This window comes from Miniopterus natalensis, chromosome 2 (genome assembly GCF_054644295.1).
Source record: "Miniopterus natalensis isolate mMinNat1 chromosome 2, mMinNat1.hap1, whole genome shotgun sequence".
NCBI classification, from domain to species: domain Eukaryota; kingdom Metazoa; phylum Chordata; class Mammalia; order Chiroptera; family Miniopteridae; genus Miniopterus; species Miniopterus natalensis.
The window spans coordinates 33,270,016-33,294,337 of NC_142082.1; the positions used below are offsets into that span (position 1 = coordinate 33,270,016).

Consider the following 24,322-nt stretch of genomic DNA (forward strand, 5'->3'; position numbering starts at 1 on the left):
GAAAGCCTTACTCAGCGGGTCCAATCCCCTCGCCTGGCACCTTGGACTGGAGCCGGAGGCAGATTCGCCCCCAGTGATGCTCCAGTTGTAGGAGCAACTCAAGTTTATCATTGTCGGGAGAAAGAGGAGCAGTGTGGTGCTTGCCCGTTTCAGCAGAGCGACTGGCATCCCCTGTGCAAGCCCGCGCTCGGGTTGTGATTCTCCTGCGGAGAGTGGAGACCCGCGCGCCTGCCCCGCACAGCCAGCGACACCCCCTGGAGCCGTTTTTGCTGCTGCGATCGGCCGGCGTGCCCCTGCCCGAACCACGGCTCGTTCCGCCCACGTCTTACGTTTCATTTATCCGTGGATCATTTTGATAGCCCGTCTTGTAAATGTTTAGCATTTTGCTGCTTTACTACTTCTTTCTGGGGACAGTTCCAGCATTGGCGGAGACCGGCGGGGAGAGGCGACTTAGCCCAGAGAAGAGTGAAATATGGGGACCAGGGCTAAAAGCAGCTGTTGTTCTGCCTGCGCGCTACTTCTATATTCAGGCGGTGGATACATCAGGAAATAAGTAAGTTGAGAAGCGGCTGCCTAACTATTTTGGAATGCAGTTAAAGCTACTGTTCCTTCAAGTTTTATCCGCCCAAGAACTCGTTTCTCCGCAGCAGCTTAAATTCCAGGATATTTGGGTGCTATCCACATCTGGTTGTAACTGTCTCCATTCCAACCACTTTCTCAGAGTTTTAGAAATAATTACGTATTAGCTCTTCTCCTAGCTATTTTCATAGGGCCTCCCACCTAACTAGAGAGACAAAGCCCCTGCACCTTGCTAGAAATAGGATTTCTAACTCCTTTTGCATAAGCTGTTATAAGGAATTTAAATCCAGTTGTTAGAAACTTGGTTGGTTTCATCTTTCTCTGGTGCAGCCCTCTGTTTCCAGATAGACATCTGCAGGTAAGTGTGTTTTGCAACTCAAAAAGAAAAACCAAGCACTGTTTGAAACTTTAGAGCTCAGAGGGAAAGTATCAAAGCATGAAGTATGAATCTCCTCTGTGTTTGCAGCAAGTTTATTTCAGTTCATTGAATTCAACAATTGAAATTATACTTAAAACTTATTTCTAGAATTCAGATACTTCTGAAATGATTGTCTTTTTATTGCAGACCATGTATATTTTGTAGGAAAGGAAAAAACCTTGGGAATAAGTTTTCCAAAGCAAAAAAAGTTTATAAATAGTATAATTGGAGAAACTAAATATAATCTTAACAGCAAGAGTACTCACTCAAAAAAACTTTCGTACAGTGTCACTTAGATGATACACAACCTACTGGCTTTTACTCATGCTGGACATGATTTATAATACTAATTTTTATTTTTATTTTTTTATTTTTTTAAATATATCTTTATTGATTTCAGGGAGAGGAAAGGAGAGGGAGAGAGAGAGAGAAACATCAATGATGAGAGAGTCATTGATCGAGCCTGCAACCCAGGCATGTGCCCTGACAGGGAATCGAACCCTGATGGCCTGGATCCTAGGTCGATGCTCAACCGCTGAGCCACGCCCGGCTGGGCAAATAATACTGATTTTTAAAATAATCATTGAGAATATCTTTCAAAATTATCTTTAGAGGCACCATTTGATCACACATTTCCAGATGTGATGGGTGTGAAATAAATAGTAGGTTGATAAGAATATTTTTATATATGAAATGCATAAATATGTTCTATGTTTACATAGATTAGTTTTATTAACATATTCCTTTGCAATTTTCTAATGAAACTGTTTTATGTTATCTTGGCCATTGTCATTGTCTTCTTTTTTAAATCTCTGATCCGTCATATTCATTCTGGTACCAAAAGTGTAAGAGACAAGACAAGTGTATGTTAGGGGGAGAACATGGAGAACAGTAAGATTCACACAGACTGGAGAGCATAATCTTTGTGCATTTGTTCCTTAAAATAATCTTTACATATTATTCTTCTACCCATCACAGGTTCACATCTTCTCCAGGTGAAAAGGTGTTCCAGATTAAAATCTCGGCACCAGAGGAGCAATTCACTAGAGTTGGAGTCCAGGTTTTAGACCGCAAGGATGGGTCCTTCATAGTCAGATACAGAATGTATGCAAGCTACAAAAATCTGAAGGTAGAAGTTAAATTCCAAGGTCAACATGTGGCCAAATCCCCATATATTTTAAAAGGTAATTTGGAACATAACTTTAAAACAACGATTTGAATCAAACTGAGATCTTCTGGATCATATGTCAATGTTCAACCACTGAGCCAAGTGGGCCAGGCTACTTAGATTGTTATTGATGATGATTTACCCATTGAGGAAAATACCTTAGACACTAAGAAACTGTATAAGAGATCATTGAAATATTAATTTCATATCACTTTTGTCTTTCATCAAAACAGGTATATTCCTTTGATATCTTTTTACCAATGTTTGGTTATTCTTAAGTACACAAAACTTAAAGAACGATGGACTATAATAGCCACTGTGAGCACAAATGAGTACCCATTGGCTTTCTTTTGAACTTGTGCAAAGCAGGCCTAACTCTGAAAATATCACGATCTTACTGTGAAGAGCTATCAGAAACAGAACACTGACTTACTAGTGATGCCCAGTGTGATAAAAATGTTTTCTTTTTCCTTTTTTCCCCATCAAAATATTCTTCCTAATAACCCAGGCAAAATTTGTGAAATCGTATTATGGATATTTGTTACGTGTTTCAAATGCTGAGTGAAATTATTACCATATAGTTTGTTGCTTGTGTGTAATTAGGGCCAGTTTACCACGAGAATTGTGACTGTCCTCTGGAAGATAGTGCAGCCTGGCTACAGGAGATGAACTGCCCAGAAACCATCGCTCAGATTCAGAGAGATCTGGCGCATTTCCCTACTGTTGATCCGGAAACTATTGCAGCAGAAATCCCAAAGAGGTTTGGACAAAGGCAGAGCTTGTGTCACTATACCTTGAAGGATAACAAGGTACAATTCGTGATTGGCATTTGCTTGTTTGTCTTAGTGATTTTTTTGTTTTGACCATTTGGCTACAACTGGCTACACAGTTTTACTAAAAATCATTCTGAGGATCACTGTGATAAGCTTTACCTCAATGAAGCCTGCCAGTACCTTTAAACTAACGTAATATACACTCAATTATCTTTTAGGTTTACATCAAGACTCATGGTGAACATGTAGGTTTTAGAATTTTTATGGATGCCATACTACTTTCTTTGACTAGAAAAGTAAGTATTTCTTTTCTCTTATGTATAATAGGCAATTTAAGCCCAGGTTTTATATCTTTCAAACTAAAAGTAATAACAATATCAGGGGTATTCTATTTTGGAGCCTTATTATAATACTATTCTGAAGTTTTATGTCATGTGGGATGTCTGTGTTAATTTCCTAGGGCTGCTGTAACAAAGTTCTACAAACTGGGTGGCTTTAAACAACAGAAATTTATTCTTTCACAGTTCCAGAGGCTAGAAGTCCAAAATCAGGGTGTCAGCAGAGCTGTGCTTCCTCTGAAACCTATAGAGAAGAACCCTTCTTGGCACTTCTTGACTTCTGTTGGTGCCCAGCAATCCTTGGTATTCCTTGGTTTGCAGCTGCATCGCTCCAGTCTCCGTCTGTCCTCACATGACTTTATCCCTGTGTGTCTTTATGTCTTCCCCTCTTCTCACAAGGACACCAGTCGCATTGGATTAAGGGCCTGCCCTACTGCAAAATGATCTTATCTTAATTACCTCTGCAGCAACCATATTTCCAAATAATGTCATTCTGAGACACTGGGGTTTAGGACTTTAGCATATTTTGAGGGGAACACAGTCAATCCCATGACAATACCTTAGAGAGGGAAATGCCTTAGAGTAAAATTATTTTGGTTCTATACATACTTTTAACCCAAAGAAGACTTGCTGTATTCTACATTCTCTTCCTTGGTAAAATGTTCTTTTAACAGGGTTCTAGTGGAGTACTTGACATCTGTAGTAAAATGGTTTATATGAAAAACTATACCATCATTTTTATCAGTTGCTTACTAGCTATTTATTGAACAACCTGTGTGCATATCTTGGTTGAATTATTCATGGAAAATCATACTAACTGTGTTAAGATTGCAAAGCATTTACAGTGAATTAATTCTGAACATGCGTAGTTAGATAGCATCAGTGTTCTGCCTCCTTTAGGCTAAGTCATCAGAGTGCTGGCAAGAATTTCTTGCTCATCTGTGTCAATCCATGGAGAAATAAGAATGTTTTTCAGTACCTCAGTTTCTCAAGAGGCTTCTCAAACAGACCAGTGCAGTTGCTGCCTAAAACATATATATCTTGTTTTACAAATACCCCAAATATTTCCCCATAGCTAGGTTCTTTCAACACATTTGCGCCAGCAGAGGCAGTCTAGCTTGCAAGTTACTAGTATTGGCTTTAGTGTTGGGCTTCCTAAATTCAAATCCTGGTCCCATCACCTACCTGGGGTGTATTTTAAAATAGAAGGATCTGGCTTATTAACCAGGAATTAGAGTCAGAGTCCCAAGTGCTATGTGTTGTAGTTATTTTCTAGCAATTCTCTTTCTGATCATCTTAGAGTCTCTTGGCAGTATTAGAACAGAGATTACCTTAATCATTTCATCCCTATTGAAGCAAGTCTATTGGCCCATATGGGCACCCTAGAAAGGAAATCTAGTATGCTTACACGTATGACAATATTCTGAAAAGTCGCTCCCACTCTTCAAATCAAGGTAATTATCATTACTTGAAGCTTGGCCTTTCATTTGGTACAATTTCTAATTTTTATTGTATTTCATTGCTCACTGTGTGTTAAAGTTGTACTGCAGGATAGAATATAATATGAGTGTGGCCAAGGTTAAAAGGCAGGTAAGTGCCACCCAGTAAAGAGACCAGTGCATGGCTTCAGGTCACTAATGACAGCAGGTCCACCAGGGTGAAGTGGTCCAGCATTTACTTAGAGGAGAGGAGAGAGAGTGTACAAGATTCAGCCCCTTTCAATGTGGCCATTCCCCCAGGGCCAGTGGGTCCACTCCACTGCCAACCACCTCCCACTTCTTGCTACAGTGGGAGCTCCCTGACCCCTTCCCATGGAATCCAAAATACAAAAAGCTGGAGGTGTGCCTGAGGGCCATTGACCCCTGCATTTAAGCAGAACAGAAATAGTATATCCTCACTAGGATATAATCCTATCCCAAACTATGAGGGTTCTTTCTCTCTTAGGAAGGAAGTGTACCAGGCCCTACATTGGTGTTTTTTTTTGTTTTTTTTGGCCAAGAAAGACTTCATGCAGGAGATACCTTTTCCAACACATTGATCAACAAAAGACATTACACAATGCAAGAAATGTAAGTTATTTTCTTTTTCCTAGGTAAGGATGCCTGATGTGGAGTTTTTTGTTAATTTGGGAGATTGGCCTTTGGAAAAAAAGAAATCCAGTTCACAGATCCATCCCATCTTTTCCTGGTGTGGCTCCACAGATTCCAAGGATATCGTGATGCCCACCTACGACCTGACTGACTCTGTTCTAGAAACCATGGGCCGGTGAGAGATGGGTCGCAGACGACCCAGAGCCTTGGGTTTTTTTCTGTGGGGAGTTATTTCCCAACAACCTTTGTGATGTGATGGTTTGGAAGGAAAATATGTTGTACTTTCTGTCTTCCAGAGTAAGTCTGGATATGATGTCTGTGCAAGCTAACACGGGTCCTCCCTGGGAAAGCAAAAACTCCACAGCTGTCTGGAGAGGGCGAGACAGCCGCAAAGAGAGACTCGAGCTGGTTAAACTCAGCAGAAAACACCCAGAACTCATAGATGCTGCCTTCACCAACTTTTTCTTCTTTAAACATGATGAAAGCCTCTATGGTCCCATTGTGAAGCACATTTCATTTTTTGATTTCTTCAAGGTATGGCATCATCTGTGATCAGTCCTTTTTGTTTTTCCAAATACAGTTCACCCTTGAATGACATGGGATTGAACTGCACAGATCCACTTACAGGCTGGTTTTTCTCAATATATAGTCAGCCGTCTATTTCCCCAGTTTTTGCATCCATGGATTCAGCCAACCGCAGATCAAAAACAGTATTTTCATCTGAGGCTGGGAACCCAAGGATGCTGATGGCTGACTCTCTGCACTGATCTTTGCCATTTTATATAAGGAACTTGATCATCTGTGGATTTTGGTATCTGTGGGGGTCCAATCCCCCATGGATACCAAGGGATAACTGTTTGGAGGTTGTCAAAAGTTATACATAGGATTTTGACAGTGTTTGGGAGGGGAGTCAATGTCCCTAAACCCCATGTTGTTCAAGGGTATACTGTATCTTCATTTAGGGGAGAGAAATTGAGGCCTGTAACTTACAGGGGATGGGAGAGATAAGCATAAAGCTCAGTGACTATCAAGGCACGGGGCCCCAGGAAGCGGTTTGGCAACCTGGGTCTATACTCAGTTACCCAGCCCTGACATTAAATATACATCAGGGAGCTTGGGGCAAGGGGAGAGCGATAATTGTTTTCCCCAGTTGACCCTCAAGATAAATACATTTCAGCTCCAAACCTCTTTTTATTAATAAATACATGTAAGTGATTTTACAAATACTTCTCCCCAGAGCCACAGCTGGACAACAGACTAAAGAAGATATAAACCAGGTGTCTCTTATGAGGCCTTCTGGTGGGGAAATGACTTGAAATCCATCCAAATGATCTGCCTGGGAATTCTGGAGATTAGGGAGCACTTTCTGTAACTAGAATGTGAATTGCTCATGTTTCCCGGGGATCCTTCTCCTGACAACTCCGCTTTTCACGCAGTATTTTCATCTGAGGCTGGGAACCCAAGGATGCTGTTCTCTAGAGAACTGCCCTGTTCTCTAGACCACTGAGTAGTTTTTGAAGTCCCATGTGGTGGAGAGAAAGGTGGGCAAGGCAAGCGATTAGCGAGCTCTGCCTATGCTGTATACGGCCGGGTGGGTGTGGGGGGGGTGTGGGGTGTGTGTGTGTGTGTGTGTGTGTGTGTGTGTGTGTTACATGCCAGCAGGTAGACCTAAAGAAAGCCATAAGTTGAGTTGTATTTCTATATGCATATTGTAGAGATTTTTTGAAATATCGTTAAAACCAAAGAAAGCTAATACCAGCCATCCCTCCTCAGGGTGTTCAATCATGCCTTTGCTTCATTCCTACCTGTTGAATTTGCTACAATGAAAGATTGTTGATTACCACAATGCTATGGATATTTTTATTCATAGATGCACTTGCCTCAGAGCTTGTTAATTTCCTTAAGATTTGTGTGTGGCCATCTGACGTTTAAAAGCTATGGTTAGCATGGCATAGAATGTGGCATCATCAGGTGCTCACATGTGATCAAGAAAGTAATAGAAAGATTACAAGTCACTGTAAATCTATTTTCCTTAGGTTGTAGCCTCGGGACAACAGTTATGTATTATTATATTGGCTGCTTCAACATTAGACTTGTGGTCTCTTTGTGAAATTTAGGAGAGCATCAAAATAAGTCTTCAGCTCTAGGTCAGCATGTTATATAATAGCACTTCCTAAGTGGTGAAAGCAGTGGGCAAAATCTGGCCAGTTTGTATCTGAGGACTGTGAGGGTTTTTGTGTGGAAAGAGGAGAATTAAATGAGAGTAGAATAAAGGAAATTTAATGGAGGTTCTTTTATTTTACTGCTGTTTCACAGCATAAGTATCAAATAAACGTTGATGGCACTGTCGCAGCATATCGCCTGCCATATCTTCTAGTCGGCGACAGTGTTGTGCTGAAGCAGGACTCCATCTACTATGAACACTTTTACAATGAGCTGCAGCCCTGGAAACACTACATTCCAATTAAAAGCAATCTGAGCGATCTTCTAGAAAAACTTAAATGGGCAAAAGATCACGATGAAGAGGTAAGGTCAGTCTCCTTGTATCCTAATATCATGGGTTCATTTTAAAATATCTGCTCAGTATGCTCAGATATAGACCTTTACCTATAAATAGGAAGCCCCATGGGTAGCACAGTTCCGTTCAGGGTGAGCACAGGCGTTGTGGCTTGGATTAACTGTCTAGTCTGCACATGAAACAAAAAGCTAAACCTTGGCCTTGACTATGCTCTCGCTTTTAGTCAAGTTGACCTGAGCCTCCCAGCATTCCCTCACCTCTTCTAGAAAGATGAAAATTAAGATAGCCAGCCTGACAGGAGGAAAATCTAACTGCTATGGATTAAAATGAGGGATTGTATGAAGTAAACTTCGAACTAATTTTTAAAGCAATGCCTTAAGTTTAATCCTGCATTTACTTTACGAAGTCATTGTTACTTCATTTAATGTTTACCTTTTCTCTCCAAGAGAGGTTTAATTCTAGAAGGTTTAATATGACTTCTCAAACTTTCAAGTCTTAGAAACATCCCTTTTTTTGAACAAATATACTCTGTTAAATGTTCCCTGTACCATGAGAGACTAACCCCAAAGATATTTTTCCCACTGTTGTCCCACTAAAATGTACTCTGAAAATCAGTTTTCTTATATTTGCATGGGGAAAATGTCTCATGAAAGGATTTTTTGTTGTTGTTCCCATAGGCAAAGAAGATAGCAAAAACAGGACAAGAATTTGCAAGAAATAATCTCATGGGTGATGACATATTCTGTTATTACTTTAAACTTTTCCAGGTCAGTATTTTCTAAGAAAATGACATCTAACTTGTAATTGATCATATTAGTAGCAAATAATATTTCACTTAACAATGTCTGAAAGTATATAAGGAGATAAATGTATACCTCTGTGGGTGAAAATCAAGGACAAACAATAAATAATAATGAAAATAGTACAAAACCAAAGATTAGCTAGTGTATAATGCTACAACACTAAAGGAAAAGTATTAATGTTAGAACTATGTGGTATGTGGTTAGGAAATTGGCATCTGATTCTGCAAAATTACTGTGCATGGGTTCATATTTTCTCTTTGTACAATATTACTGATGCCTTATCATTTCTTTGTCTAATAGTGCAAGGTGTGTTTGGAACTGTTATGCTGACTCCATGAGCCATGATTTCTCTTGGAAATCATTTCATGAACCTAAACATTTAAGGATCATAATGAAAGCACATCTGACAATTTGAAAGGTTCTTTATATTATAAAAATGCAGTAGTAAGCAAGTAATTTGCTAATAATTATACTAGGTATAAATTAAGCTTTTTTTTAAATCTCAGAATTGCAAATTTTGAGCCCCATATCTTAGCCTCTGCTACAAGACAAAGTCGATCTTTTACTGGTCTGCACTGGCCTCTTCCCCTTTATAACCTTTCCTAGAGGACAGTGAAGGTATAGAGAGGGTGAAGGTGTAAACTGAAGGAGTGGGGGGATTTACTGTATAAATTCCTAAAGATCTACAGGGTAGTATTCATTCACTCAACTCACATATACTAGTGTATAAGCACCTAGCCCAGAGCCCTGCACAGAGGGGGCACATAATGAATGAAGATAGTGACTGATTCTGTATAAGCGACAGTGGATAAGACAGAAATAGTCTCTGTCCTCAAATTCTCAGTCTAGGGAAGATCACATGCACAGTTATTTTCACAGCAAGGCAAAGGCAGTAAAAACTAAATTAAAAAATCAAGTTATATAAATAAAGGATGAATAAGGAGAGATCCCCTAGAAATAAGCAGCCAGTGTCCAAAGGACAGTTGCCTCTCAAAAGCTCTCTTGTTGAATATTTAAGGGAAGTGCGGTGGACTTTGTCTATTGTAACTTGACACGTGAGTTAAATGATTGAACCGCGTTCTAGCAAATTCCAGCCTATCTAATTTGGTAAATAAACTTTAAGCATTATGTAAGGAATGCTTTTTGTATTGTTGTCTATACAGGAATATGCCAATTTACAAGTGAGTGAGCCCCAAATTCGAGAGGGCATGAAGAGGGTAGAACCACAGACCGAGGATGACCTCTTTCCTTGCACATGCCATAGGAAAAAGGTAACCAGAACTAGCCAATGTCAGAGTAACAACTAACTTTGGTCCAAGTGCTTATTCAGTCACGCAACAACTATTTGAGTTTCTCCTGGAGCCTCCAAGTAATTCATTCTACCAGAGAGATAGATATAATAGATAATAAGGCAAAAGAAAGGGCTCTGAGATGCAGTTAAGTGAGAAGATGTAGGAGCTCCAGGGAAAGTGGAGGAAAGTCATTTTCTGTTTGTTTGTTTGTTTGTTTGTTTTTAAATATATTTTATTTATTTCAGGAAGGGAGAGAGAGACAGAAACATCAGTGATGAGAGAGAGTCATTGGTCTGCTGCCTCCTGCATGCCCCCTACTGGGGATCGAGCCCGAAATCCAGACATGTGCCCTAACAGGGAATTGAACCCCGATCTCCTGGATCATAGGTCAGTGCTCAACCGCTGAGCCACGCCGATGGAGCAAAAAGTCGTTTTTTTTAATGTGAGATTTCAGATCACATGGCATTTAAATAGCTATTTTTTTTTTTTTAAAGTATTTTCACTTGTATCATCTAATAGCCTCATCTCCCTGTGAGATAAGTTTGGCAAAGTTTATCATCCCATTGAGAAACGAAAAAATATATAACCATGATTATTCATGTTAGCAGATTATTATGAAAAGCAATCTCTGCTGACACCATTACATACTGATTTTGTTTATAAAAGGCAGATTCACATAGGGACTTGTCAAACTAAAAAGGACCTTAGAGGTCATCCAATAAATGCCTTCATTTTACGGTTAACAAAACTGATCCCAAAGAAGAAGTTAGTTCAGAATCAGCTAGCTGGATTACAGCAAAGCAAGGACCAAAAACTACTCTCTCATCTTCAAATTGTGTACATGGTTGTGTATAAAGAGAGTGCAGTAGGGGAGGGTTGATTTGATTATAGTTGTTTTTTGTTTGAAGGAATGTATATTGTATAAAATTGTGATTTATACATACATATATATATAAAATATATATATTGACATTTTTTAAGCGACATAATAATCAGAGTTTTGGTTGTACTGTTTTTGTTGTTTTGCTTTGTTTTGAGAACTGATTTGCCACCAAATAGCCTTTCGAAATGGTACATCATCAACCAATGTTAACTCCTGTCAACGCTACAAAACCATAAAACCAGTTAAAGCCAATGCCCATACAAATTGCCAGAATTGAAAGGTACCCTTTCACAAAGTTAGTGATTTGGTATCAGAATACTTCTATGGATTCCAAATGAAACTGGGCAGCTTCCTCTCCCCACTCCTCTCTTTATTTATTTTTTAAATCCTTACCTGAGGATATTTTTTCCATTGGTTTTCAGAGACAGTGGAAGGGAGAGAGAGAAAAAAAACACATCAGTGTGATAGAGACACATCGATTGGTTGCCTCCCAAATGCTCCCTGACCTGGGCTGGGAATCTAGCCTGCAACTGAGCTATGTGCCCCTGGCTGGATCAAACCTGAGACCCTTCAGTCTGAAGGCCGACGCTCTAACCACTGAGCCAAACCAGTTAGGGCCACTCCTCTTTTTAGTTTTTAACTTTGTGTAAGTGTTTTTAGGGCTGTCAAATGATTCCACTGATTTGTAGAAGTTAGGGGTGCTGGAATGACAGCTTTGTTTATTTCTTCTTTGTTGTCTTCCCTACCCTGTCACTGACCATTGGTAACATAAGGCCCTTTACAATTATACCCTTAGATGTTTGCGTTCCACAATGGTAGCCCTGTAAAACTACCTGTGGGTGATTCCAAAAACAGGTCTAGACCCTACAAGTCTATAGCAGTAACTCAGCTTTTTTCCCCTCCTTTTATCTTTAAGGGAAAACAATTAATAGACTAATGTAAGTCTTCCTAACTCATATAGGACTTCTTGATGGCTCTAAATATTTTGCTTCTTAATTTCAGACCAAAGATGAACTCTGATATGAAAAATACCTTCCCTTCAAATAATGGTGCTCTGAAGACTCTTCTTAACTGAAAAGAAGAATGTTGTTTTTTAATATTAATTCCATGGACAATATGAAATCTGCTATGTGATTATCTGGGTTATGAAGATATATTTCTTCTTATTATTCGGTAAAAAATGTGCTGTCTTTTAAAGCACATTTTTAGAATTTTATAATAAAACCACTTTTATTTTAAAGGCCTGTGTTATGCTAGTTATTAACTATTTGAATCATGGAGCAATAAAAAGAGAAGGGAGTCTGGGTCCTGGACTCAGTGTGGAACATCACAGCTGCTACCACCTACCCAGAAACATGGTTTGCATGACAAAGCAATAAACCTCTGTCTTGTTTACACTGTTATTTTGGATTTCCATCACCCACAGCCAAACCTAATTCTAACAAACATATCTTAGAAGGCCTTTCATAATCTGGTCTCTGCCTGCATCTCTAATCAAATCTCTCACCACTTCCTAATTGTGTGCTCTGTAGTCCAGCAAAATCAATCCCTTGCCGTTCTTTCAGTGGCTTCTTACCTTGCTTGTGTATGCTTTCCCCTGGGTCCGGAATGCCATGACCCTCTCCTCTTCCTCGGGCTTAGATAGCCTTCAGTGCTCATTTCAGGAATCACCCCTCTGCATCTTCACATCTGCATACTTGCATCATTGCCTTTACCCTGCTATGTGGTAGTGATCTAGCTGGTTGTCTCTTTCCCTTACCAGATTTTAAGCAACTTGACTACAGAGATCATGCTCTTCTTCTATTCGATCTAATAATGTACCTTCAACTAGAAAGGCTCAATAAATATTAAATGGATGACTGTCTGAATTAATGAAAATCACTTCGAAATGTGATTAAGAGAATTAAAAAGGAACTTGAAATCCTAACACTGGACCATAATGTTTTACAAATTCCTTCACCTAAGTTTCCCTTCCATCTATCTTACCGTTAAATAGTCTGTGAGAAGTTTTTAAAATTGTGTTGTGTTTTATATACGGAAATATATAACATGTCTGCAAGCTTCAAAATAATTATGAGAAAACACCCAGGTAACTACTAACAAAGATTCTTTCTTTGACAAACTTAGGCAGACTCCTTATAAAATCCAGTCTCCGCAAGAACCCCGCCAACTCCCTTTAGCAAGAATCCTCCATCCTTCAGTGCCTGTGGTCTTAACTTCACTGAGAATCCTTGAGTTGCACTCTTAGGGTGGATTTTATGGCATGTAAATCAAGTTGTGTTTAAAAGCATAGGTGGGAAATCAGGAGTCAAGACACGTTCATTAAGATTTGTAATCCAGGAGAGCACGAGGTCCATGCCAGGCGGTTTTCTGGACTTTCTTTCCTTACCTGTTCTGTGGCAGAGAAGAGGACTGGGCTTGGGGAAGGTTCGCTCATTCAAGGAACACTGACCTGCCACGCGTCAGCCCCGGAGATGCAAGGAGAAAGGACGGGAACACAACTCCCTGCCCTCACGGGTCTGCAGTCCAGCGAGCAGACAGACGCCCCCCAGCGGTCGGCGCGCGGGGCGGGCCTGGGACGCTCAGGCCAGGCCGGGGAGCGAAGGGCGAGGGACGGCGCACCGCCGCCGGGGGGCTCCGAGGAGAGGGGCAGCCGGGGGAAAGCCCGCGGCGGCGGCAGGTCCGGGGGCTGGGGAGCGTGAGGAGAGCCGAGGCCCGGGAGCCTCGGGCCAAGGAAAAGAGCAGTACGGAGGAGAAAAACAAGAGGCGAGGGGCCAGCCGTGTAAAACCTTGGCGCTCATCGCATAAAGCCTTCGGCCTTGGATTATGAGCCAGATGAGAAGACTTTGGAAGGTTCTGCGCCAAAGGTTTACATTTCAACTGGGTCTCGGCGAGGGGAGGCACGAGCACAAGAAACCACCCGGCCGACGCTTTCAATAATCCGGGTGGAAGTGATGGTGGAGCTCGGCCGGGCCGGGAGAAGCAGGAGAAGCGGTTGGATTCCGTCTATTTGCAAACAGGGCGAACGGGACGAGCTAATTGTGGGGTGTGAGGAGGAGTCGGCGTTGACCCCGCGTTTTTTTGACCTGCGTATCTGTCACGCGATGGGGAAGGGCCCACAGTGGACAAGCCGGCGGTGGGGCAGCGGCAGCCGGTTGCTCGCCAGCCACCCGCGTGTCCGCGTGCAGACGTGGCTCTGCCACAGCCCGCGGCGGGAAAACTCCCGCCCCCAGCGTGCCCCGCGCGCCCGCCCGCGCGCTCCGGGGCGGGGCCTGCGCGCGCATGCGCCGCCGCGGAGCGCTCGGGCGGTTGCAGCGAGACGGTTCCTCGGAGCGCGGTAGTTGGCTCCCTGAAGCGAGCAAGGGCGCTTCGGCGCTCTCGGCCACTTTCCCTCCCCCGGTAAGTGCGGCGGCGGCGGCGGTTGGCGCTACTAGGCGGGGGACGGCCTCTCGAGGGAGTGCTAGAGTGCCTGGCGGCCCCGCCTGAAGCATTTCGGACTCGCGGCTGCCGCCTCTCCGGAGCTGTTTGTCGGCTCCGTGAGGCGTTCGGTTTAAGTTCGGTGCCGGCGGGCACCGGCCGCTGGGGCGTCACCTGCCTGGCGGGTTAGGAGGCCGGAGTGTGGGGACGGAGCTGGAGGGCAGAGCCGAACGGGTCCCACCCGGGTCCCTCGAGCCGGTCACCGGCGCCTGGCTTGAAGCCGCCTCCGAGCTTGGATGGGTCGCCCCCGGTCCTCGGAAGAGCCGCCGCACCATTGAGGGAATAAGCCGGTTCTCGGATGCCTTCGAACCCCAGCCTCCTGAAACCCCGCGTCGAGCGTCTCCTCTTGTACGGCTTGGTGTGTGTTGCAGACCCGGCCAGGTTATCGGCATCCCCCCTCCCCCCAGAGACTCGAACTCCTGACGTTTTTGTTTGCCCCCCGACTTCCCACGTACTGCTGTCGACTGCATAGATAAGGCACGTTGTACCCATTGAAAGTTACAGTGCTGGTGGCATTCTTTGATCCTGGCGCATAAGATGTGGTGGCTTTTTGCGTTCTGAGTATTAGTCGTCATAAAAGTCACCCTTGAATGCTGACGAGGTCGGGACACTACTAAATACAGTACAGAGATTATCACCTAATCATCGCAGCCTCTCTGTGAGGTTGCGGTGTTTTCTCCGCTTGCAGTTGAAGATACTGATCCAGGTTTCAAACCCTGCCCTATGGGGATCCAACAGCAGAGATTATAACCGAGACTGTCTAGACCAGTTGTGGTGAGATTACACCCTGGAGCAATTCGGTGTTTCCCGAGTGGTCCAGGACGCGCACACCAGCTGTGAAGAACAGTGTGTCCCTCTACTGCAAGGGAGTCGAGTTTTCCTGAAAACAAACAAAAGCCCAAGTTTTTGAGGAATGGTAGAGCATTCTGGTTAAGATAGCGGATTGAATACATGTATCTAATTTTACTCCCTCCTGAAATCTCACTAAAGTTACAGTCAGGGTTTTCTTATTTAAAAAAAAAAAAAAAAAAAAGACAAACCCGCAAGGATGGAGAGAATGGGAAAGGAAACAAAAGCAATAACACTGAGCACTAGAAAGTAAATGTCTTAGCAAATCTTAGCTTAATTCTAAACCAGCAGCAGGGAGTACTGTGGATCATTTCTATATAAACCAGAGAATCTTCACAATGTGCAGAAACTGGCAGCACTGAACACCTTGGGAACTGGCAGCGAAGGGACTTGTGCTGAGGATGAATGTGGAGGGCTTAAGTAAAGATGACTTGGGTGAAATCTATTTGAGAACTAATTAGATACCTAGATCGCCTTCCCCGTTTCACACCTTTCTCCCATTAGAAGACTGTAGACTCTTATCTTGAGAATGTAAAACAGGACCCCAGGCACAGTTAATTACGGGGCTACATTTATGAAAATGGACACTGAAGGCCAGAGTCCTTCACCCTTCTCCCACTCAAATCCCAGAATTTTTGCAATCAAATTAATACCCTTCAAGCTCAAATAAGAGAATTATTCTACACAGACCTACACATATAAGGGAAACTACACAATAAGTTGATCACAGTGGTTGCTTATGGGAAGAGAAAGAAACGTGGTGGCTGGTGGGAAAGAATGTGAGGAGACTTACACATTTTTGTTCTTTTAAAATTCTGTACATGTGCATATATTACCCATTCAAAAATGAAATGTATTCTTTAAAAAATCGTAAATAAGTATACCCTTTGACACAGCAGTTCCTCTCCCAGGAATTTATATTACAGATATGTCTACACATGTGTGAAAATAATGTAAGTACAATGCCATTCATTGCAGTACTATTTTAGGAAAAGATTGGAAACAGTCTCAAATTTTATTCATAAATGGTTGGTGAAATAAATTATGTTTAACCCTTCCTTGAAATATTCTGCAGCCATAAAGTACAATGAAAGATGCTTATTATATATAAAGAAAAGAGTAATCATCAAGATATGTTAAGTATGTGTGGTGGGGGTCAAAGAAAGGCATCATCAGTTTATAAAAAGACAGAAGGGGTGTGTGTACATGTAAAGTATCTGGAAAGATATGTAAGAAATGGATAATTCCTTTGGAGAGGAGATCTTGGTGGCAAGACAACGGTGGGATGAGGGAAACTTCACTGTATATTTTTGGAATCTTTTGAGCTTTGAACTGTATTATCTACTCATGAATTAAAAAACAAATGTTAATGGGGGAAAATGGATGAATAATGAAGTCTGATGTTGATAATGTCCTGAAAAATAAAAGATCTCTGCTGGTAAGAAGGAATGCTGTGCAACAACCCCAAAGTCTCAGTGGCTTACTGCATTTCGTGCTCGTGGTTCTTCAGGTCAGCATTTCGTGGCTATTCAGTGGTTTAGATCTGGACTAGGCTGCACTCTACGTTTTAGTTTTGGGTTCAGATCTGCTCCATGTGTCTTCATTCTGGGGCCAGGCTGAAAAAATAAAAATACCTGGAGCGTGTTTTTCTCATGGCTGAGGGTGAAAGTTAAGAGGCCTTCTGGAAATTTGTCCTTCCTCTTCTCATAAATGGCACATTCAAACATTTATGTATATTCCATGAAAGCAAGTCCCATAGCCAAACCCAAGTCGATGGGGTTGATATATACTCTTCCTGTTGGGAGGCTCTGCAGTCACATAACAAATGGTGTGGATATATACTTCTATTGCATGGTGAGAGGGAGAGTTGAGAACAATAATGATGAAAGAAATGGGTTAATAGATGCTGTGAAATTAAGTTAAAGATAGTTGAGAATAAAGATGCTTAGAACATATATATGTCAACATACAGCATCCTATTTTGAAATGAATTTTCTTCAGGTTTCCGTGTTAAGGCACCACATTGGTTTTATATTATATGACATTTGCCAGCCCCACACTTGGCCCTATAATCTATTCTGAGTGCTCATAGGAACCTTGAAAATAATTAATGCATATGTAAAGATACCAGTTCTTAGAGAAGTAGTTCTAAATGTGTTTATTTCAGCTACTGAATGCTCATTCATAGTTCTTGTATCATATCCATGTCTGCCAACCCACCTTTCACAATAGAATCTTCTTTTCAGGGAGATGTCCTTTGCTTCTCAGATGTAATGCACTTTAAGTTTGTTATTCAACAGTGAAAATGAATCATACAGAGGTAATACATATTTTCATATGTTCTGCATCTTCAGGGGTGTGTGTGTGTGTGTGTGTGTTGTTTGTTTGTAGTCATATGGTTCCAGAGTAATTTTCTTATTTTCAGCTTGTACTGTGAGAGACAGTATAGCATTAGTGGTTAAGAGTAATGACTTTAGAGCAGATTGCCTAAGTTTGAATCCAGCTAGTGGCTATATAATCTTGGGCATGTTATTTAACCTACTGTGCCTCAGTTTCCTCATCTGTAAAATAGAGGTAATAATAGTATTTGCCTCATAGTATTATTAGGAAGGATAAATGTGTTAAAACCTATAAAAAACTTATAATAGTACCTGACACACAATAAGGACTTATTTACCATTAACTATTTAATAATAGCTTTTTAATATCATTGCTTTTTATAAAGAGGCTGTTACTTGAATCATGGGTCTTACAGAACAAACATTTAGCTATTCAGTTGTCTGAATACGCAAGGAAGTAATTTTTTATCCCTTTATTCTTTTGAATTCCAGGTTAAATTAAAAATACCTTTTGGAAATAAATTACTAGATGCTGTTTGTTTGGTACCTAACAAGAGCTTAACATATGGAATAATTCTTACACACGGAGCTTCAGGAGATATGAATCTTCCTCATTTGATGTCACTGGCATCCCATCTTGCATCTCATGGTTTTTTTTGCCTGAGGTTTACGTGTAAAGGCCTTAATATTGTACATAGAATTAAGGCATATAAATCAGTTTTGGTAAGAAATTTTTTTTATATTTACTTATAACAGAATTCTGTTTTAAAATTCTTAATAAATGTAAGACAAGTTTTGTTAGCAGACATTTGATTTAATTTAAATATCTTTTAATGAGTATTCTTAGAAACTCAGCAGCATATGAAGGTTCTGTGGAGATGAGTGCTTACATCATAAATGGTCCTCCATGATACTGCCAAGGAAACTACTTATGATGTAATTTTCTTACTGGAATTACATAACTTTGGAATACAGTTCTGGATATTTTGCTTACTATACTATGAATGTACAAATTTAGCATAGTTTTCTGTGTACATTATTTGGAAACTATAAAGTCCCAGGATAAAATAAATCTGAAATTTTCTTCTTTTTTTTTTTTTAATTTATTGATTTTTGAGAGAGAGACATGGATTTGTTGTTCCACTTATTTACGTATTCATTGGTTGATTCTCATATGTGCCCTACCGGGCATCAAACCCTCAACCTTGGCATATCGGGACAATGTTCTAATCAGCTGTGTTGCCAGGCCAGGGCTGAAATTTCTTTTAATCCAAATTACTTTAAGCTTGCTAAGTTTTTCAAAGCTTTAAATTAGATGTTAGTATATCAAATTTTGTATTAGTTGTAATATACATATATATCTTGTTCTGTAAATGTATTTTAGTACTTGATTTTTTTAGACTGGTGAAGTGGTTTTTCCACTTTACTATATTTGCCTGTATTACCCAACATGTGATTTTTTTTTAATGTCTTTTATTGATTTCAGAGAGAGGAAGGAAGGAGGAGAGAGAGAGATAGAAACATCAATGATGAGAGTCATTGATCGGCTGCCTCTGCAGGCCCCTTTCTGGGGATTGAGCCTGAAACCCAGGCATGTGCCTTGACTGGGAATTGAACCTCGATCTTCTGGATCCTGGGTCAATGCTCAACCACTAAGCCATGCCAGCTGGGCTACCCAACATATGATTTGACAGTGGAGGCATCACCGGAAGAGCAAAGAACTGGTTACCTCTTTCAAGAAGAATCTCTTAATATTTTGTGGTTGTCTTTGCAAAGATTTTAGGCATTCCAATAATGATGAAAAATATGTTGATTTTTCCAGTGGAATATTTTATAGGAGAAGAATTGATCATTTTTCATTGATTTTTTTTTTTTAAGAGTTACCTCAAGACCTCAGGAGAATACAAACTTGCAGGTGTTTTCCTTGGAGGTAAGTTATAATATTTTTGAATACTTGTTTTTAAATATACTACTAAAAATATAGGACTAGGTCATTGAGAATTAAAATAGATTACAGGAAGCTAACTTAAGGATTTTTTGTTTTGGGAAGTCACTTCCTTGTGTAACATCAAAGTACTTTATATATTTAAAGCAAATTTGAACTTCATATATATGTATTATAACCCAAAGATTTCTCCTTTTATTTATATATCTGGTTCACCTTCTTTCAGATGACTCCTTCATGAGGATTATCCTCACAATCCTTCAGAAAAATCATTCCTTTTTAAAAAAATTTGACTTAGGATTAGTTTTTAGCTCTTCATGGGTTATAGGTATCCATTATGGATATTGCTACTTATTAATTGTCACCTTTTGGAGTTAATTTGTTTATATACAAGTATGATGGGTAAACAGTAAATGAAATATAATTTGCCACATTATCCTCACTACTTTATGTGAATGTTTATACTTCAAACTGAACTTAATTTTAATTGATTTTAGGTCGTTCAATGGGCTCAAGAGCAGCTGCTTCTGTAATGTGTCATATTGAGCCAGCTGATGCTAATGATTTTGTTCGCGGTCTCATTTGTATTTCTTATCCACTGCACCATCCAAAGCAGCAGCATAAACTTAGAGATGAAGATCTCTTTCGTATAAAAGATCCTGTACTATTTGTGTCAGGCTCAGCAGATGAAATGTGTGAAAAGGTGAATTACAACTTGACATTTGTGTGAATGAGCAAGAAAGATAAATATCTTAGGAACAATATATTACCTGAGGCATTCAGTCTCTTTAAAGAGATGCTGATTTGACTAATGCTAGTTTTGTGCCTTAGTTGCCTTGTTGCTTTGAAGAACCTAAAATAAGCATAATGACAGAATTAATCTCCCTATAAAGAGAGTTGGTAAATGGATTAACTTTTACTTGGGAAATGAAGGATTAATCTGAATCTTGTGGTTTGGGAATTACTAGGCTACATTTTGGTTTATCATTTCACCTTTCAAGCAGATTCTTCCATTTTTTTATAAAATTGACTCGAGGGAAAAGATAGTAACTTGTACATATTAGTAAACATTGTGTTTCCTAGAGCATATAATGTCCTTGGGAAAAATATTTTTCGATGATTTTTTTTGCTCTAATTTACTTAATTTTTATCAGTATCAAATGCTTGAGCTGTTCTGTAGTAGTGTTGTTTCTGAGAGATGGGGGACTGCCTGCCACTTTGGTAGACATTTCCTTGCACATTCCATTGCCTCAAAAGTTGTTCAAGGAGTAGGCATTTAACGAATATTTAGTGAATGGGTGCTTGGGTAGGTGGGGCAGGAGAGAGAATGCTTATTAGACACAAACCGGAGCGTTAGTCTAGTATCCTCTTCTTTTTTCCTTTAGAACTTGTTGGAGAAAGTCGCACAGAAAATGCAAGCTCCTAGTAAAATCCACTGGATTGAGAAGGCAAATCATTCCATGGCAGTAAAAGGAAGGTCAACAAATGATGTTTTCAAAGAAATAAATACACAAATTTTGTTTTGGATCCAGGAAATCACTGAAATGGACAAAAAATAATTGTCTTTAGTTCAAAGCCATGTTATTTTGAATACAAATACAGTTAATTTGATAAAGAACAGCGTAACTCTCAGCATTATGAGGTATATTTTCAACTAATTTAATGTTCTTTAATGTTCCCCCATTTATAAAACATGTTTTAATTGTGAAATTGATGTCTTTTACAAAATGTCTTTTGAAACCATAGTTCTATAAAGATGATGCACAAATATTAAAGATGGTCTAAATATAATTTATTTTTATTAATATAGTTTGAAAAAAATTAAACATTTGAATTTTGTTACAGTGGAACTTTTGTCTTATTTCTGTGCAATTGAGAAAGTAATTTTGCAGAGGAGTGTCATCTTTAAAAAAGGAAAACAAGACTTATTTTACTATAGTAAAGTTAGTCACTAATTCAGGCCCTCAACAATCTCATCTGTATAATTGCAGTAGCCTAATTGATTTTCCTATTTTATTGTCTTCTTGCTTCAGTAGACCACTTGACACCTCCAACTCAAAAACATGGGAGATCTCCAAAGGCGATTATTGAAGTCTTTAGTTTAAGGCTCTGCACAATAGGCCTTATTTTAGCCTTATTGCCCCATTACTCTGAACCTGTACACAGTACTCCAGGTAACGGACTACACAAAGTTTCAGAACTGCACAAAGTTTGTCTCCTCTTTCTGAAACTTTCTTTGTTAATCTTTGCTTATTACCAAAATCTACTCATTCTCTTTCCATCTTTATAGCTTTGAATTACCCTAACCAAATACCTCTCCTTCAAACCCACATAATATCTTGCTTTTTGTTAATCACACTTGGTCTTCTCAGGAGGTTATTAACATATTTAATCCATACCACTTAAATTACATACTTCTTCAAGTCAGGGAATAGTTTTAATACTCATCTTTGTATCCATAAAGCACTTAAGTTACTTATTCAGTGCCTTTTGCTTTCATTATTCAATAGATATTTGTAGTGAACTAAGATATTCACAGATGGAGAATTTCTAACCATTATGAGCAATCCTGGTTTTATATTGCTATTTACACACTTATTATTGGGACTTTTTTCCTGGTACATAAAGATTTAAAACCTTGTTCACGATGTCAAAGAATTTTTTTTCTGAGTGTTTTCCTGTAGATCTATTACTGTTGGTAATGTGATTTCTCTGGTGGTCATTATTTTTTATTGTCTATGATTTTTAAAAATAAATTTAGCTTAGCATTAACTTTTTATTTTTTTAAAATAAATAACCTAAATTTTTTATTATTGATTTTAGAGAGAGGAAGGGAGAGAGAGAGAGAAACATTAGTTGGTTGCCTCCTGCCCGTGTCCCTACTGGGGATCAAACCCACAACCTGGGTATGTGCCCTGACCAGCAGTTGAACTTGCCACCTTTTGGTGTATGGAACAGCACTTCAACTGAGCCACACCAGCCAGAGCTTAGCATTTACTTTTAATACTGCTCACTTAAGATTGACATAAGAGGTTTCTAGTGCAAAGGACAGAAGTGTTTCATTTGTGCTGAAAACTAGGTAATTGTTCTTTTATTAGTAGGCAAGCACATAAGTAACAAACGACAAAGCTTTGGAGGGGGGTACTCTTTACCTCTGAAAACTTAAGCATCAGCATTAGCATTACACAGAAGTTCCTTTTCAGTTCATATAAGAGCTATTCATTGGTATACTAATGAGGGATTCAGTGCCGTAAAGCTCTGAAAAATCTAAGAAACAGAGTAAAGTGTTAATATATTGAATGCCCTTTAAGGTACTTATATTAAATGAATTAGAGAATGCCTGCCATAAGGCAAGAGAAATTGACTGTTTTGCCAACTGCATTATATTTCATAGAGGAAAAAAGAAACACACAGAAGAAAATCACCCTGACTATGCATGTAGGTAGGGAGTCAGAGTACAGGGTGTACTTGACCCTGAAAAAATCCAGAGGAATTGCAAAAGTTTCTTCTAGAAGTAATGAAGGCCTACCATGCATTCTGGAAGGCTATTCTTTGCAAAGAAAAACAAGATAACAGTTAAACCTAAATAAAGATCATAACTACCTGGAGGGTATGGTCCTGTAGACTAGAAGACTGTAAACTCTGACACTTAGAATGTGCCTTTGATCTTACGGTCTTTAATACTCAGGGAAAGTAAGAGACTCATATATCTTCCTTGCACTCAGTTAAACTTAATGTGGCCAAAGAGGCCTGAACAGTTAACTGATTTAAAGAGTTACATCTTTCCTCAATCTACCTGGAATAAGTGAAGACAAAAATTAACTACATCTTCAAAGGGAAAGTAAATCCAAGGTAGTGTTAACATTTTCATTAATAGTCCAGACTCTCATCTATCTTATTTGTGACTAAACTTGGGGAAAAGTGAGCAGGACTTAAATCTGGCTCTGCCTAACCCTATTTCTGAGATCTGGAAGCATCACAAGTGCTACTCCTTAGAATCACCAGACAGGGTGAAAGGAAATTCACCAGGAGACTATGGTAAAGTCTAACTGGTTTTCAGCATAACAGTAGATTGTTGAAGAGGAACATTGCCAGCAGACCTATCCACCCATCCGGTAAAAAGAAATACAAAATTAGGTATTATATTTCAAAGTTAAGAAAAAAAATCTGCAGGCCCATAAAAGGCAAGCTCTCATGTCCTAAATAGTAACAATAGTAACATACTTATACTAAAAAATTATTTGACATTAATCTGAGATTTAAATTAAACTGGGTCATCTAGTTTTGGTTTGTGTTTTTCTTCTAAACCTGGCAATCTTACATTTATATTTTCTGGATTATAAAGAAGCACAAAATAGAATATTCCTGGTGGTAATAAAAAATAGTTATGTTGCCCGGCCAGCTTGGCTCAGTGGTTGAGCATTCACCTAGGATCCAGGAGATCACAGTTCAATTCCCGGTTGGGGCACATGCCTGGGCTGTAGGCTCGATCCCCAGTCAGGGTGGGCAGGAGGCAGCCGATCAATGACGACTCATCATTGATGTTTCAACTCTCTCTCCCCCTCTCCCTTCCTCTCTCTCAAATCAGTAAAGATATGTGTTTTTTAAAAAAAGAAAATGGTTATGTCCAGTCAAATGTTTTCTACATTTGAATTACAAGGCAGTGATAACCCAGGTATGCTAAGGGATTCTTTATAGAATTGTCTTTTTGTGAAATAGAGGATTATTTTTGAAATTTTAAGTAAAAAAGCTACTTATAGCACCACACCTCTCACAAATGAATTTTCGTTATTGCTAAAGTAAGTTGCTATGAACGCAGTTAAATACCCACTGTGACAAGTACCTCACTT

At 39.7% G+C, this 24,322-nt stretch overlaps 2 protein-coding genes across 4 annotated transcripts; both read left to right on the forward strand.

The window, feature by feature from the left end:
- Positions 1-85: 85 nt before the first annotated feature.
- Positions 86-17,491, forward strand: POGLUT2 (protein O-glucosyltransferase 2). 3 transcript variants are annotated; one of them, XM_087814241.1, is made up of 10 exons: positions 86-553; positions 1,976-2,181; positions 2,769-2,974; positions 3,157-3,234; positions 5,369-5,541; positions 5,663-5,900; positions 7,683-7,892; positions 8,562-8,651; positions 9,851-9,958; positions 17,435-17,491. In XM_087814241.1, the coding sequence occupies exons 1-10, from the start codon at positions 372-374 to the stop codon at positions 17,489-17,491; spliced, it is 1,548 nt and encodes a 515-aa protein (XP_087670367.1). In that variant the 5' UTR covers positions 86-371. The 3 variants fall into 3 exon arrangements, with proteins under 3 accessions (XP_087670367.1, XP_087670366.1, XP_016059343.1); XM_016203857.2 differs by lacking the exon at positions 17,435-17,491 and adding an exon at positions 11,865-12,102 and having other exon boundaries at positions 91-553; XM_087814240.1 differs by lacking the exon at positions 17,435-17,491 and having other exon boundaries at positions 87-553; positions 9,851-10,009.
- TEX30 (testis expressed 30) lies at positions 17,434-22,271 on the forward strand. The gene is made up of 5 exons (XM_016203850.2): positions 17,434-17,508; positions 18,020-18,250; positions 19,406-19,457; positions 19,970-20,175; positions 20,858-22,271. The coding sequence occupies exons 1-5, from the start codon at positions 17,494-17,496 to the stop codon at positions 21,029-21,031; spliced, it is 678 nt and encodes a 225-aa protein (XP_016059336.1). The 5' UTR covers positions 17,434-17,493; the 3' UTR covers positions 21,032-22,271.
- The last annotated feature ends 2,051 nt before the right edge of the window (positions 22,272-24,322 follow it).